At 39.7% G+C, this 16,954-nt stretch overlaps 1 protein-coding gene across 2 annotated transcripts; it reads left to right on the top strand.

The window, feature by feature from the left end:
• Window positions 1-1,754: 1,754 nt before the first annotated feature.
• On the top strand, window positions 1,755-16,674 carry LOC120478352 (E3 ubiquitin-protein ligase TRIM16). Of its 2 annotated transcripts, none has more exons than XM_039670215.2 (6): window positions 1,755-2,618; window positions 3,408-3,503; window positions 3,578-3,811; window positions 9,449-9,608; window positions 11,028-11,075; window positions 15,297-16,674. In XM_039670215.2, exons 1-6 carry the CDS (start codon window positions 2,046-2,048, stop codon window positions 15,833-15,835), a joined length of 1,650 nt encoding a protein of 549 aa, XP_039526149.2. In that variant the 5' UTR covers window positions 1,755-2,045; the 3' UTR covers window positions 15,836-16,674. The 2 variants fall into 2 exon arrangements, with proteins under 2 accessions (XP_039526149.2, XP_088983036.1); XM_089126910.1 differs by lacking the exon at window positions 15,297-16,674 and adding an exon at window positions 14,107-15,059.
• The last annotated feature ends 280 nt before the right edge of the window (window positions 16,675-16,954 follow it).

The following is a 16,954-nucleotide window of genomic DNA, read 5'->3' on the forward strand; positions in this document are numbered from 1 at the left end:
GATTCCTAAGATGCTCCATCTTAATGTGGACGTTGGGCTGATCGTTTTCTGCATAAAATCCATTTAGACTGCGCTGCTGTTTTGCTGCTGTGTTGTTGTATGTTTTTAATGCTTCAACCATCCATCCAGTTACTGCTGAATGTGCCGAGTTGTTAACGTGGACTCACCCTTCAGTCATCATTGGCTGCCTGTGTGCTAAGTTGTACTTTGTTTTTGGTTTGTCTTCATGTTGATTATTGTGCAATTTATTAAGTTGCCATTTTGTCGCCCTGTAATTTGTTGTTTTGTCTACAAGTTAGTGTGCCTTTTGTGGCAAATGTTTTGGAATCACTAACCATTCAGAACTGTATGTTGGTAGTGTATTCATTAATTTTTCTTTTGTGTTTATTTTAGGCTGATGGACCCTGGGGTTGGGAGGCTAGCTTTTCTGGCCTTTTGGTGGTGGTTTTTCGAGCACGGAGTGTGGTCTGCCGTTTACACCTCACGGGGCGTGCGTGTGGCTTTTGGATTAAAATACCTAGCTAGCCAACCCTGAGCCTCAGCCATTTCAACTATTGTTTATGTATTTACTTTTTTTTTGTTTTGTTTATTGTGTGTGTGTTACTAATCTCAGTTACTGGGATTTTCACGCAAAACCATTTATAGGGTTTACAAAAAATGATGTAAAAAAGGAAAAAAACAACAACCAGTATGTGGCAGTCCTGTGGGCCAAAATGCCTTGTTGATGCTAGAGGTCAGAGGAGAATGAGCCGACTGATTCAAGCTGATTGAAGAGCAACTTTGACTGAAATAACCACTCGTTACAACCGAGGTATGCAGCAAAGCATTTGTGAAGAAGCCACAACACGCACAACCTTGAGGCGGATGAGCTACAACAGCAGAATACACCACCCATCTCAACTCATCTCCACTACAAATAGGAAAAAAAGGCTACAATTTGCAAGAGCTCACCAAAATTGGACAGTTGAAGACTGGAAAAATGTTGCCTGGTCTGATGAGTCTCGATTTCTGTTGAGATATTCAGATGGTAGAGTCAGAATTTGGCGTAAACAGAATGAGAACATGGATCCATCATGCCTTGTTCCCACTGTGCAGGCTGGTGGTGGTGGTGTAATGGTGTGAGGGATGTTTTCTTGTCACACTTTAGGCCCCTTAGTGCCAATTGGGCATCGTTTAAATGCCACGGCCTACCTGAGCATTGATTCTGACCATGTCCATCCCTTTATGGCCACCATGTCCCCATCCTCTGATGGCTACTTCCAGCAGGATAATGTACCATGTCACAAAGCTGGAATCATTTCAAATTTGTTTCTTGCACATGACAATGAGTTGACTGCACTAAAATGGCCCCCACAGTCACCAGATCTCAACCCAATAGAGCATCTTTGGGATGTGGTGGAACGGGAGCTTCGTGCCCTGGATGTGCATCCCACAAATCTCCATCAACTGCAAGATGCTATCCTATCAATATGGGCCAACATTTCTAAAGAATGCTTTCAGCACCTTGTTGAATCAATGCCACATAAAATTAAAGCAGTTCTGAAGGCAAAAGGGGGTCAAACACAGTATTAATTTGGTGTTCCTAATAATTCTTTAGGTGAGTGTATATAAATGTATTTCCGTGTTATTGTCTTTGTTTTACCCTTTTTATAATCCATATAAAATGTTAGGGAAGCACCATTACATAAGTTATGTTGTGTTAGGGTGAGTGTAAAGCTGATGTAATTTCCTGGCGCCCGCTCTCTTTCGCGGGAAGTCGTGACGATGACAGGCACGGACCAGAGATTCTCCTTGTTATAAGTGTCTGATGCCGAGAGTAAATCACATTACAACTTTATCATCGTGTGGGATCTATTTTATTAAGAAGAAAACACAACACAGACGCAAACACTTGAAGTGAGGAACCTGCTTTAGAGATTTGCAGACACATGTTTTTCACACATCACTAAAACACAGAACCAGGAAACAGGAAACTCTTCAGTTCAGAGAAACTGAAACTGAAGTGCAGTTGAGCTGTTGTGTGTTTGTGTGTCTCATGCAGTAAAATGGCAGAAGCCAGAATTTCTCAGGATGAGTTCATGTGTTTAGTGTGTCTGGATCTCCTGAAGGATCCAGTGACCACTTCCTGTGGACACAGTTACTGTAAGATCTGTATTACAGGACGCTGGGATCAGGAGGATGAGAAGAGAGTCTACAGCTGCCCTCAGTGCAGACAGACCTTCAGTTCAAGACCTGCTTTAGCTAAAAACATCATGCTGGCTAAAGTGGTGGAGAAACTAAAGATGACTAAACCTCCTGATGACTGTAATGCTGGAGCTGGAGACGTGCAGTGTGACGTCTGTGATGGGAGAAAACGCAAAGCTGTCAACTCTTGTCTAGAGTGTCTGGAGTCTTACTGTCAGAGTCACCTTGAACAACATGAGAGTTTCTTTAAAAGAAAGAGACACAATCTGACTGACGCCACTGGACGACTGCAGGAGATGATCTGCCAAACACATGATAAACTCCTCGAGGTTTTCTGCCGCACTGATCAGAAGTGTATATGTGTGCTGTGTGTGATGGATGAACATAAAAACCACGACACTGTATCAGCTGCAGCGCAGAGGACGGAGAAACAGGTATGAACTATAAAGTAGACCCTGATTTAAAAAAAATTACATTTATATTGGCATCCATACAATCAGGAAACATCATTCACACTGCAGACTTCAGCAGAAGGGAACAGAAGCAGGGAGTGGGTTTTTTCACTACTAAGCGTATTTGTGCACAGCACTGAATTTAGCAGAAAATATAGTAAAATGAAATGTAAATATATTTCCAACCACAAACTTTTGTAAAACAGGGTTTGATGAAGCAACATAAAATAATAGAAAATATTCACAGATTGTTTGACAAAATATATCTGTCAAAGAATAACACAAGTAAAATGCAGCAAAAGACAAAAACACTTTTCAGACCAGCAACTAGAAAAGGTACAACTTGGCTAGGAACGACTATAGGATCCGTCAGGGCAGAACACAAGGGGATCATTTCACGCGGGCAGAAGACCGTACGGTCAAAGCAAACTCGTAACCACATGCTTACACAACAAGACCGAGTGAATGCTATGTTATCTTGTGCACTCACAACAGAATACAAACACATAGAGCATGAATGTCCGAATCCCGGCACAGAACCGAAACCAAACTAGACATGAGTGCTGGAATCTGAACACCACACTTCGAACATGAAACAGGGCACACAGACAAGAGAATGTACACTTACACAAAGACAAGGCAATACAGGTGTGTCAAGGCTATGGCACAACACCAAGAATAAACTAGACCAAAGTGACAGAACCCTGACAGATATGTGACCACATTATAAACTGACATTTATAATGTCTCTGTTATTGATTTGGGGTGCAGAAGCAGCTGAAGGAGACGCAGATGTTGTTCCAGCAGAGGATCCAGCAGGGAGAGAAAGATCTTCAGCAGCTGAGAGAGGCTGTGGCGTCTCATAAGGTGAGTCTGGAGAAGAGAAGTTTTAGTCAGGACTCACTGAAGCTCCCTGTGTGATTGTGATGTGTGTGTAACAGCGCTCTGCACAGACAGCAGTGGAGGACAGTGAGAGGATCTTCACTGAGCTCATCCGCTCCATTGAGAGAAGCCGCTCTGAGGCGACTAAGCTGATCAGAGATCAGGAAAAGACTGCAGTGAGTGGAGCTGAAGAACGACTGGAGCGACTGGAGCAGGAGATAAATGATCTGAGGAGGAGAGACGCTGAGCTGGAGCAGCTTTCACACACACAGGATCACATCCAGTTCCTGCAGGTAACACAGATCTAGAAAAACAGGGTCATAGTGAACTTGAGCAAGAGATTCAGAGAGAAACACTTAATGAGAGCAGAATGAGACGTTGACTGCAATGGGGTGGTGGAATGGGGTGGTGATAGCGCAGTGGATAAGACACATGCCTTTGGTGTGAGAGACCCGGGTTCGAATCCTCTGTGAGACACCAATGTGTCCCTGAGCATGTGTCCTTGGTCCGTCCGCGAACCCACGCCCTATGGTCCGTTTTCTAAAGTTATGGACTAGCTGAAGTAAGCCAGTTAGCAAGAGACCTACACAATATAAAAATCAAAACTATGTTACTTCAAATCCATCTTTTAAGAGCAAGCGGTTTGCGAATCCTGCATTTAAGTCCGAGATTTGAGTAAAATTAAGGGAACACAGCAAAAGTTTAGGATTATAGAGCTGTGGTATTGTGGTAAAGATGAATTTTAACCACTGATTCTTTACATTCTGGCTTTAAAACTGGCTTTACTTTCACATTGTAGAGGACATCATCGTCTCGACATGATGATCCACAGGAATCAGCTGCCGGTTTGAGGTTCAAGTGTCTGTGCGTGCAATTCGTGGGCGGGCAATATGATAATGTTTCGTCTTGATGTCACAACGAAACGGTTTATGACTCGTTTAAAAAACGGTGCACTTTCGGATTTAAAACTTTGCAGGATGTTTTCATTCACTTAGAGCTATGTTACACACTACATGAAAGGTCATTTTCAAAAATCCATAATAGGGGCCCTTTAATGTCATTCACCATCGTTTGAGGCTCTCTCTTTTTTTTTTAAAGTGTCAGTTCATGCACCATTTGGGCACCGATACCGTTTTAAAAGTATAATTTTGGCACCGGTATCGAAAAAACCCCAAAGGATTCCGTTATAAATTTTTTACAAATCACATTTGTAAATCATTACCCTACCACCAGGGGCGTTGCTAGACCCCTTTTACTGGGGTACGTGCCCCACTCCACAGGTCCTTCTCAAAAAATTAGCTTAAATTGTGATAAAGTTCATTATTTTCCATAATGTAATGATAAAAATTAAACTTTCATTTATTTTAGATTCATTGCACACCAACTGAAATATTTCAGGTCTTTTATTATTTTAATACTGATGATTTTGGCATACAGCTCATGAAAACCCAAAATTCCTATCTCAAAAAATTAGCATATCATGAAAAGGTTCTCTAAACGAGCTATTCAGAACCTAATCATCTGAATCAACTAGTTTACTCTAAACACCTGCAAAAGATTACTGAGGCTTTTAAAAACTCCCAGCCTGTTTCATTACTCAAAACCGCAATCATGGGTAAGACTGCCGACCTGACTGCTGTCCAGAAGTCCATCATTGACACCCTCAAGCAAGAGGGTAAGACACAGAAAGACATTTCTGAACAAATAGGCTGTTCCCAGAGTGCTGTATCAAGGCACCTCAGTGGGAAGGAAAAAGTGTGGCAAAAAACGCTGCCCAACAAGAAGAGGTGACCGGACCCTGAGGAAGATTGTGGAGAAGGACCGATTCCAGACCTTGGGGGACCTGCGGAAGCAATGGACTGAGTCTGGAGTAGAAACATCCAGAGCCACCTTGCGCAGACATGGGCTACAGGTGCCGCATTCCCCAGGTCAAGCCACTTTTGAACCTGAAACCACAGCAGAAGCGCCTGACCTGGGCTACAGAGAAGCAGCACTGGACTGTTGCTCAGTGGTTGCATGTCATTCGGAAATCAAGGTGCCAGAGTCTGGAGGAAGACTGGGGAGAAGGAAATACCAAAATACCTGAAGTCCAATGTCAAGTACCCACAGTCAGTGATGGTCTGGGGTGCTGGTGTTGGTCCACTGTGTTTTATCAAGGGCAGGGTCGTTAATGCAGCTAGCTATCAGGAGATTTTGGAGCACTTCATGCTTCCATCTGCTGAAAAGTGTGGCCCAGGCACAACGTTTAACCATATTTTGGATAAAACTACGACGGTAATAGCCCGCCGAGACCAAAAATATGAGACGCCTGTGTTGAAAGTCAATGGAGCGCTGTGAAAAAGTGTCGGACCTCTGTGGGAGCTCGTTCTTGGCTGCGCTGTGATTGGTCAGTCTACATTCTAGGGCGTGGCTTAGCCAAGGTGAATTGAGGTAGGCTATGAAAACATGACGAAACAAAAGTTTGTAAATAATACAAATAATCTAATTTTTATTCATTGCTGGCTTCCATACATGGACATCAGAATTTTTTTCAAAGAAGCAGGGACAGGGACAAATCGCATGAGAGGCAGCTTGGCCAACAAGCCAATAGCGTCAATATTCAGTAAACAGTCACTTCAATGTTGATTCAGTTCAGTTCAGTTCAGTTCAATAACTAACATTCATCAAACATACTGTATATATAGTGTATTTGTGCGTCAAACTCCTATACACTCCGCTGCACTCTGAACAAGCAAAAGTCACACGTGTTTTACATAATTCATATCTGTGTATAGTTTGGTGTGTATGTGGGCTAATCATTTTATGTTTGTATGCAGAGATACTACGCAAAAACAAATTGAATGATGACAATCACACTTTGTAGTGTGGATCATTCATTGCTACATTTATCCTTATTCACATGTTTAACAATCTGTTATCTGCTTGACAAATCATTTATGCTACTGCTGTCCACTAACATGCTTTTAATTGTATTCCAATTTTTTGGCCTTGAAACACCTTTAAATGCTCATATGAAGGTCGGAGAAATCAAAATTTTCTCGGGGGAAAATTCCCCTGAAACCCCCCTAACTTTCAGAACTAACAGCCTGGGGTTTTTAAAACAATCGCCCCAGCCTTCAGCACTGTAGCACATAAAATAAACACATTGTTGTGTTCTGTACTACTAATGCTGTGTTCACGTGCAATGGAAAATAGGATATTTTCCACTTGTGAACTGGTATTTACCAGTGTGCTTTTGTTGTCGTAATGTGGTAAAAAGATGGAGATCCAGACCTGTTATTTAGTTAAAACAGTTTTAGATTGCTCAAGTCATCTGCAACAGCAAGAAAATGATTTATCAAAACTCAAAAGGTAAATATTATGCTGTATATTTTCTAGATCATGAATAGTATATATTTTTTTTACCATTCACGACTCTCGCGGTGCTCTCCGCCATTTTGAAATGGTCAAAGGTCATGTAATCTCGGCAACTCGTTCATCAAAATATTCTTCGAGTTGCCCAGTGGTAAATACCACATGAGGGGGTGTTCATGTGCATTTTCCACGTCGGCTTTTGGTATTTACCATAATTACCATAGCACATGAACGCAGCATATGTTTCATTGTGTGTGATAACAATGTATCATTAATAACAATTAACCTATCGGTAAGCCCCACCTTCCTTAGTTACTGTTGCTATCCCAGACAAACAATGGGGTACCTGTGCCCCAGTAGAGCTTTATGTCTAGCAACGCCCCTGCCTACCACTTTAATAATATACGAATGTATTGTCATGTTTTGTAAATGATTCGTTTGTGGAGTGCAATAAATGAGGAGACAAGAGAAAGAGATGCGTCGAGTCAGCTTTACTCTCCACTTCAATAACTCTATCCCAGACAGCAAACTGACATCGAATCAACGTGGAAACGACGTTGATTTTGCTCGTCGAATTAACGTTGAACCAACGTCAGATGCGGCATTCTTCAAAGCTAAATGAAAATCGAAAATTGGTTTGCTTTCATAACGTTGAAACAACGCGTTGATTTCAAGTTGATTTTCCGTTAGTTTTGAAAGAATGACGCGTCTGACGTTGGTTCAACGTTAATTCGATGAGCAAAACAATGTCAGATCAACGTTGTTTCAATGTCATATTTCCACGTTGATTCAATGTCAGTTTGCTATCTGGGAAATCACTGTACCGGGAGTGAGATCAAAACAAACACACACAATGTTAACCCAAAACTGCTGTATCTTAAAGGGTTAGTGCACCCAAAAATGAAAATTAAGTCATTAATTACTCACCCCCATGCTGTTCCAACCCCGTAAGACCTTCGTTCATCTTCGGAACACAAATAAAGATATTTTTGATTGAATCTGAGAGCTAGATCAGTCCTAGATAGACTGCCTAAGGGACTGGCTCTTGACGGCCCATGAAGTCATTAAAGAAAATGTTTAAATATTCCATATGCCTACAGAGGCTCAATTATAAGTTTATCAAGCGACGAGACTACTTTTTGTGCGAAAAAAAACATAAATAACGACTTTATTCCACTATTCCATTACTTCCTTATTGGCGCATGCGCGAGAACTGAGACGAGGACGTTCTCATTCGTCTACTTCTTGTTACGGCTGCTCACCGCTTAGGAGTTTTACCGCCACCTACCGTATAAGATGATGTGCTGATATAGCTGGAAGCGCAAAACTTTCTGTTTACAAGCAGAGGAATATGCGCGCTGTACATACGCTTTTCAATTAGCGTATTTTCCGCACTATAAGGTGCACTTAAAAGCCTTTAATCTTCTCAAAAAACGACAGTGTTCCTTATAATCCGGAGCGCCTTATATATGGATCATCATCTTATACGGTAAAACTCCTAAGCGGTGAGCAGCCGGTAACAAGAAGTAGACGAATGAGAACATCCTCGTCTCAGTTCTCGCGCATGCGCCCATAAGGAAGTAATGGAATAGTGGAATAAAGTCGTTATTTATGTTTTTTTCGCACAAAAAGTATTCTCGTCGCTTGATAAACTTATAATTGAGCCGCTGTAGGCACATGGAATATTTAAACCTTTTCTTTAATGACTTTATGGGCCGTCAAGAGCCAGTCCCTTAGGCAGTCTATGTAGGACTGATCCAGCTCTCAGATTCAATCAAAAATATCTTTATTTGTGTTCCGAAGATGAACGAAGGTCTTACGGGTTTGGTACAGCATGGGGGTGAGTAATTAATGACTTAATTTTCATTTTTGGGTGAACTAACCCTTTAACCTCTCCCTTAAAGGTACAGTCCCTTGGTGAATGTCTCTCTCATTAACTAAAAACTTAGAACTGAACATTATTGTAATGTGTTAGCAGACAGGGTTAAGATTGTTTTAAATATTTCATTTAAGATAGATGTTGAAATATTACTGACCTTTAGATTTGGGAATGGATCACTTATGGTTTTTATGGACAAACGTTTTTTTTTTTTTTTAATGTGGTTATAACCAACCTAACATGGTAGTTTGCTGTTGCTGTCATTAATTTTTTTTAAATATAGAATTTCAATATACACTAAACATTTGGATTCATGATCACAGTCTTTCTCATAACATTTAAAAATGATATCTTTCTTATGCTAATGTGTCTTGTGCTTAAATGTTCTTAGCACATTTTCTGCTAAAATGCAATGCAGTTATGTAACATTGTTAACTATTTCACCTATGTCTAGAAACAGCCCTCAATGACACCACTGATGCGCTTGATCTTTTACATTTATGTTATTGGTAGATACCTTTATCATCTAATTGTGTAAATGGCAAACACTAGAATGTAGCTCTAATGTCATTCAATGAATATGAGAAGGGCTGGATTGAGGAGAGATATTAAAGAAGTAGAGCCGCACAAATCTGACAGTAGAGCCGGTTATTGATAAAGTGTAGAGGTGATGAGCTTTGATTTCTGTTTTCTGTAGAGTTTCCAGTCTCTCTCAGCTCCTCCTGAATCTACAGATGTAAATGACAACCCCTTCAGTTCTTTCTCCTCTTTTGATGGTGTGAGAGAATCTGTCCGTCAGCTGAGAGTCAAACTGGAGGATTTCTGCAAAGAGGAGCTGAAGAAGATCTCTGACAGAGGTAAAGTCCTGGAGATTCATGTATAAAACTTTGCGTAGATTTCATCCTTAAAGTGTGCGTACGCACATAAGGCAGAATTTGCGTACGCACAAAAGTTTTCATATTTTTAAAACCGTTCGTACGCCAGAACCTGCGCAGAATTCACTTTATAAATTCCAGTCAGCGGAAGATTATGCGCATGTGCGTCTCCTCCCCGAAATAACCATATATGGAGATTACAACGCCTAGTTTAAATATGCATATCCTCATCTGCATATCATTTGCATATGATTATTCATCCACGTGATACCAAGTTTAACGGTACAAGACGTTGGAAAAATATGAAATGCGGATGTGCCGTCACATTATTACAAACATTTTGTTTTAATGGCCTATATCCTTGCCTTGTTTTTGAATGATTAAATCAAATAGTGTTAAATACATTTCAGAGAAAGTTTTTCTCAATCTTTTCCACTGGCCAAATAGTATTTTTAAATGATTTATATTTTAATGGAAAGAGATAGACATGGTTGTGCATTATTTGCACGAAACAGTTTTCTCAGACAATCTCTAGTTAAAACATTAAAACACAGCATGCCAGAAGAAAACTGTTCAAAAGCATTGCATCCACAACAAATAGGTCTATTTCTTTTTATTGAATATATATATATATATATATATATATATATATATATATAGGCCTATATATATATATATATATATATATATATTGTAACTTCTCAGTAATGATTTCATGTAGTTTAAGAGTTTAACTCATATTTAAAATATTTTATCTTATGAAAAAATATATATTTTTCATATTTTAATGGCATATTTAATCTAAATGTTTATATCAAAAGTAAAACATAGTTTAAACCATTCTCTTATTTATTTAAACTGTTATTGTGAATATGGACTGTATTTATGATTTGGACTCATAATGAAGATTTACGGTTTTACTTCATCTGCCGTTAGATTATAGGCTATATGTGCGTCAGTTTCACCAAACGGCCCAACGCGCGTGCTGTCGCGGTCATTTAAGAAGGGATGGATGTTTGCTTCAAGTGATGATAGGTTTGTGAAATTATATTTGTATTATCTTTCTGTAGATGTATAATTTTCTTTAGATTCTCTGTCTAATAGTAAGCAAAAAGACATTTGACTCCAGCTCACCATCGGTGTCGCCAAAACCCATACTCTTCTAAAAGAGTGCGTACGCACGGTCAAGAGCATCCTTAAAATGCGTACGCATATTTCTATGCCCATTTTGTGCGTACGCAACGTTTATACATGAGGCCCCTGGAGATTCTGCTCTCAGAAATGATCCTCCATCATCTCATATCATGTAGAAGATCATATTAGAAATGTCTTAGAACAGATGCAGGGATCATTTTCTCTAGACATGATAATCACGCTCTTCATGTCTGTTGATTTCCACAGTCACTCTCAACAACATTGTGCCCAAGACCAGGAACGACTTCCTACAATGTAAGTCAATAAGAAAACAAGCAGAAAACTCACTGAGTTTGTTCACGTTCTTCCTGTAGAAGGTGAAAGAAAACATGAAAAAACAAAATAACACTGAGTAACACTTTATTTTAAGGGTCTATTATGCGGTAGTGAAGCATTAACAAACCCATAAATTTGAAATGGAAATGGAACAATGAAGAAACCGTTCATTTATCATATATTTAACCCTCTGATTTTTTGAATTATTAAAAATCACAGCTTCATTCGAAGGTTATGATACTTGGTGACTTTTTTTGCATTTGGTGTGTGAATACAAAAAAAATTGAGGTCATGATCCGAGCATGCTAAGTGGTCGTAAAAAAAAATTAGTCACACTCGTGGTCTTCGGTCAGAAATGACCGACCCATAGGAAATGAATGGGAAATTTACAAAAAAACTAAAATTCTCAGATTTTTTGTTTGTACAATCTACAAATCGGCCACGATTCTTAAAAGAAGTATACCACAGTAAAGGGGTGACACTCTACAACATCAAGAGTGCAAAAAATTTACACACACACACACACACACAAACACACTTTTATACACATACACGCCAATAATTTCAGACTACAAAAAATCTGTTTTGAGAATTTAAAAATCATAAGTGACTGTGTTTCCAGTTAGAAAAAGCGCATCTCTCTCCTCCCTCCAACGTTGTTTACATTTGTGTCGCTGCGTGCGTGGTACACGTGACGTGAACCTCATGCTGAAAACGTGACTTGTCGCGCACACTCCCCGAGATGCAAGAAGAAATAAATATATGTATTTACTAAGGAAAATTACAAAAATAGTAACGCACAGTCGCCTGGATAAGTAACTTTAATCTGATTACTGGTTTCGAAATAGTAACGTGTTATATTACTCGTTACTGAAAAAAGGGGTCAAATTAGAATAACGCGTTACTTAGTAACGCGTTACCGGCATCACTGCTAATCAGCATCTTGATATGCCACAACTGTGAGGTGGATGATTTATCTCGGCAAAGGAGAAGTGCTCACTAACACAGATTTACACCGATTTGTGAACACCATTTGAGAGAAAAAGGCCTTTTGTGTACATAGAAAAAGTCTTAGATCTTTGAGTTCAGGTCATGAAAAATGGGGGCAAAAACAAAAGTGTTGCGTTTGTAAGTGTTCAGTGTGACGCTTTCAGCAGTGACAACATAAACAAACGGTACTGCGCATGTGCATTAATCTGGCCCAAACTTAACTTCCGGCAGACTTGCGGAGACAATCCATAACAAGTAAATAACCTAGTAACTGGTATTTCTTGCCAGTGAAAGAAAATAAATGTTACCTGGCCAAACTGAAATGTGACACTACCAGACCCGTTGAACAAAAATTGGAGACAAGATGTTTTTCTACCGATGTGTCTGATTTACCGCAGTGTTAAAAAAACTGTGGCGAGCGCGACAGCGGGGTTTGAGAAGATTAACATAGCTCTCCTTATAATTATTAGCTAGGCTTCTTACATGCTTGCTAACCTTTTTTTAAGGTGGGTCTCCACATTGACAGCGTGTTGGATGGATCTGTGATGAACGTGTAAGCAGGAAAAAACGTATGGATTCTGATTTTCTCAGATCAGATTCAGGCCTCATTCATATGTGGTAATAAATCGGATATGAATCGGATATGTGCATTTGCGTGTGCCATGTAAGCAGACAAATCGGATATTCCCCAGTAATGCGAGACGTACGTCATTAAAAAGTGCGCGATTATAGGCGCGATGGAAGAAAGGATACACACAGTGGAGCAATGCGGAGGTTTCATGTCTTTTGAGTGTTAAAATGCTAAAATGCAGGGTTGTACAGAAATAAATCCGTATTTGAAGATATTTCACGAGATATGAGGCATTGTTTTAAGTGCTCGTGGCTAGAGCCTCTCCTCTTTTTTTCTCCGCCGTACGAGACCAATGTTTTGATGACTTATTGAAATATTGTGGAAAGAAAACACTGGATAATTTTATTCGCATCTGCATCCATTGAATTTCGTGCTGTTTTGCTTAATTTCCCGGGTCAGAACGTCTGCATTTGGTAGTTTCAGCAGTGTATAGTGTGAATGCAAAAATCGGATTTGGGCATCAAGACCTGCAGTGTAAATGTAGCCTTATTGTCTGAGGGGGCTGTGCAGGCAGTCCGGAGGTGTGGCAACGAGTTACAGTGTTCAATTGGCTCTATAATATGCCAAAGCAGAAAACAGGAACAAAGCAAGTATTTGCTTAGTTGGCCAAACCTGAGAAAATGGCACCATCTGGTAATAAATAGTAAAAATGCCCCCAGATGTGACCTCAGACCAACCGGAAGTGCATGGACCAGATTTGTGACAGAAGCTACAAATGATGTTTGTGATGTTGCTTCTCACAGCATAACTGGCATTTCCCTCAGAAACACATAAATTAGTTCTAACATTTCCTCTCCTGGTCAAGACATGTAAAGCATGCTGACGCATGCGGAACAGTTAGTTCATGCGTTCATGACATCAAGGCTAGATTATTGTAATGCTCTACTGGGTGGTTGCCCTGCACGCTTAATAAACAAACTCCAGCTAGTCCAAAACGCAGCCGCTCGAGTTCTTACCAGAACCAGGAAGATTGACCTTATTAGTCCGGTTCTGTCAACCCTGCATTGGCTGCCTATTAAACATCGTATACATTTTAAAATATTGCTGATTACTTACAAAGCACTAAATGGTTTAGCTCCCCATCCTTTTCCTATTTAGCCCCAAAACTCTGGAACAATCTTCCTACCATTGTCTGGGAACTAAAAATCCACTGACCAGTTTAAGTTAATTCAACACATATTATTTAGATAGTTCAAATGGATTAAGAAAATCTTTTACACATTAAAGTGGATTTTACACAAAAAAATTAAGTGAAGACAAAATGTTCAGTTATTGTGTGGTTTTAACTCATTTTAATTGTTTGACAAGCACTAAACATTTTTTAAAAGTGTAAATTAAAAGATCAGATTCATAATTGATTCTGATTCTGGTATGTTTTCTCTCCATCAGATTCCCTTCAGCTCAGTCTGGATCAGAACACAGCACATAAAAACCTTCATCTATCTGGGAAGAACAGAGTGATTCAATTCACTGACACTCTCACAGTCCAGCCGTATCCTGATCATCCAGACAGATTTGATGTGTGTCAGCAGGTGTTGTGTAGAGAGAGTGTGTGTGGACGCTGTTACTGGGAGATCGAGTGGAGTGGGAGAGGTGTGTTTATATCAGTGTCATATAAGAGCATCAGCAGGAAGGGACGGGGTAATAAGTGTCGGTTTGGATATAATGATCAGTCCTGGAGTTTGTTCTGCTCTTTCTCCAATTACTCATTCAGACACAATGAGATATGGACTGATCTCCCTGGAAAGTTCATCAGCAGTAGAATAGGAGTGTATGTGGATCACAGTGCAGGAACTCTGTCCTTCTACAGCGTCTCTGATACAATGAACCTCATACACACAGTCCAGACCACATTCACTCAACCACTCTATCCTGGGTTTAGGGTTTATTCTAGAACATCAGTGAAACTTGTTGATGAATCATAATAGACTGTAGAGAGATTGTCTAGTATCTGTAAAACCGCATTTTTCCATCTTAAAAGGATATCTAAATTACGCCATATGCTCTCATTGACAAATGCGGAACAGTTAGTTCATGCGTTCATGACATCAAGGCTAGATTACTGTAATGCTCTACTGGGTGGTTGCCCTGCACGCTTAATAAACAAACTTCAGCTAGTCCAAAACGCAGCCGCTCGAGTTCTTACCAGAACCAGGAAGATTGACCTTATTAGTCCGGTTCTGTCAACCCTGCATTGGCTGCCTATTAAACATCGTATACATTTTAAAATATTGCTGATTACTTACAAAGCACTAAATGGTTTAGCTCCCCATCCTTTTCCTATTTAGCCCCAAAACTCTGGAACAATCTTCCTACCATTGTCTGGGAACTAAAAATCCACTGACCAGTTTAAGTTAATTCAACACATATTATTTAGATAGTTCAAATGGATTAAGAAAATCTTTTACACATTAAAGTGGATTTTACACAAAAAAATTAAGTGAAGACAAAATGTTCAGTTATTGTGTGGTTTTAACTCATTTTAATTGTTTGACAAGCACTAAAAATTGTTTAAAAGTGTAAATTAAAAGATCAGATTCATAATTGATTCTGATTCTGGTATGTTATCTCTCCATCAGATTCCCTTCAGCTCAGTCTGGATCAGAACACAGCACATAAAAACCTTCATCTATCTGGGAAGAACAGAGTGATTCAATTCACTGACACTCTCACAGTCCAGCCGTATCCTGATCATCCAGACAGATTTGATGTGTGTCAGCAGGTGTTGTGTAGAGAGAGTGTGTGTGGACGCTGTTACTGGGAGATTGAGTGGAGTGGGAGAGGTGTGTTTATATCAGTGTCATATAAGAGCATCAGCAGGAAGGGACGGGGTAATAAGTGTCGGTTTGGATATAATGATCAGTCCTGGAGTTTGTTCTGCTCTTTCTCCAATTACTCATTCAGACACAATGAGATATGGACTGATCTCCCTGGAAAGTTCATCAGCAGTAGAATAGGAGTGTTTGTGGATCACAGTGCAGGAACTCTGTCCTTCTACAGCGTCTCTGATACAATGAACCTCATACACACAGTCCAGACCACATTCACTCAACCACTCTATCCTGGGTTTAGGGTTTATTCTAGAACATCAGTGAAACTTGTTGATGAATCAAAATAGACTGTAGAGAGATTGTCTAGTATCTGTAAAACCGCATTTTTCCATCTTAAAAGGATATCTAAATTACGCCATATGCTCTCATTGACAAATGCGGAACAGTTAGTTCATGCGTTCATGACATCAAGGCTAGATTACTGTAATGCTCTACTGGGTGGTTGCCCTGCACGCTTAATAAACAAACTTCAGCTAGTCCAAAACGCAGCCGCTCGAGTTCTTACCAGAACCAGGAAGTATGACCATATTAGTCCGGTTCTGTCAACCCTGCATTGCTTGCCTATTAAACATTGTATAAATTTTAAAATATTGTTGATTACTTTCAAAGCACTAAATGGTTCAGCTCCCCATCCTTTTCATATTTAGCTCCAAAACTCTGGAACAATCTTCCTAACATTGTCCGGGAAGCTCAAAACTAGATTAAAAACACATCTCTTTGGCCTAGCATACACATAACACACTATAGACTTCCTTAATTCAAAATTAGGCTGCATAGATTAGATCAGCCGGAACCGGGAACACGTCCCGTAAATCCTGATGTACTTGGTACATCATAAGAAGGATGGCGTCTACGCTAATATCAGTTTCTCTGTTTATCCCGAGGGACCCTCTATGGTGGACCTGCGCATGGACCCATCCCGTGGGTCCTGGAGGTGTTCTGACATGCTCTGATCTCTCATTTGTGCTTTTTTCTGATACTTGTGACATTTTCATGGCTAAAGTATTATTATACTGTATTCAGCAAAAACTCTGCTTCAATAATATGTCAGCAGCATGTATGTAAAGGTTTGTAGTTTTAAGATAATGATGTTTATGCATGGTTTGTGAAATAAAAAGTCACTGAAATAAGGTCATGAAACCCACACTGATTATTTCTTCACAAGACTTTTGAAAATTGTATCTCTTTCAGATAAGACAATAAATTTGTCTTTTAAAATTTCTATGACGTATTTTTGGGAAGATAGCTTTATGCAGGGAGGCGTGAAGCACCCATTAATATTACTGCTTTTCACACCTGAGAAGACAAAGACCCTCCCCTAATGGCCCTCTCAGGTGCTCTGGGGCCCTACATCATTATTTTAGATCGTTTGGATTTATTTACAACACAACATAATTCAAAGATAC

This window comes from Pimephales promelas, chromosome 24 (genome assembly GCF_988280905.1).
Source record: "Pimephales promelas chromosome 24, fPimPro1.hap1.1, whole genome shotgun sequence".
NCBI lineage: Eukaryota > Metazoa > Chordata > Actinopteri > Cypriniformes > Leuciscidae > Pimephales > Pimephales promelas.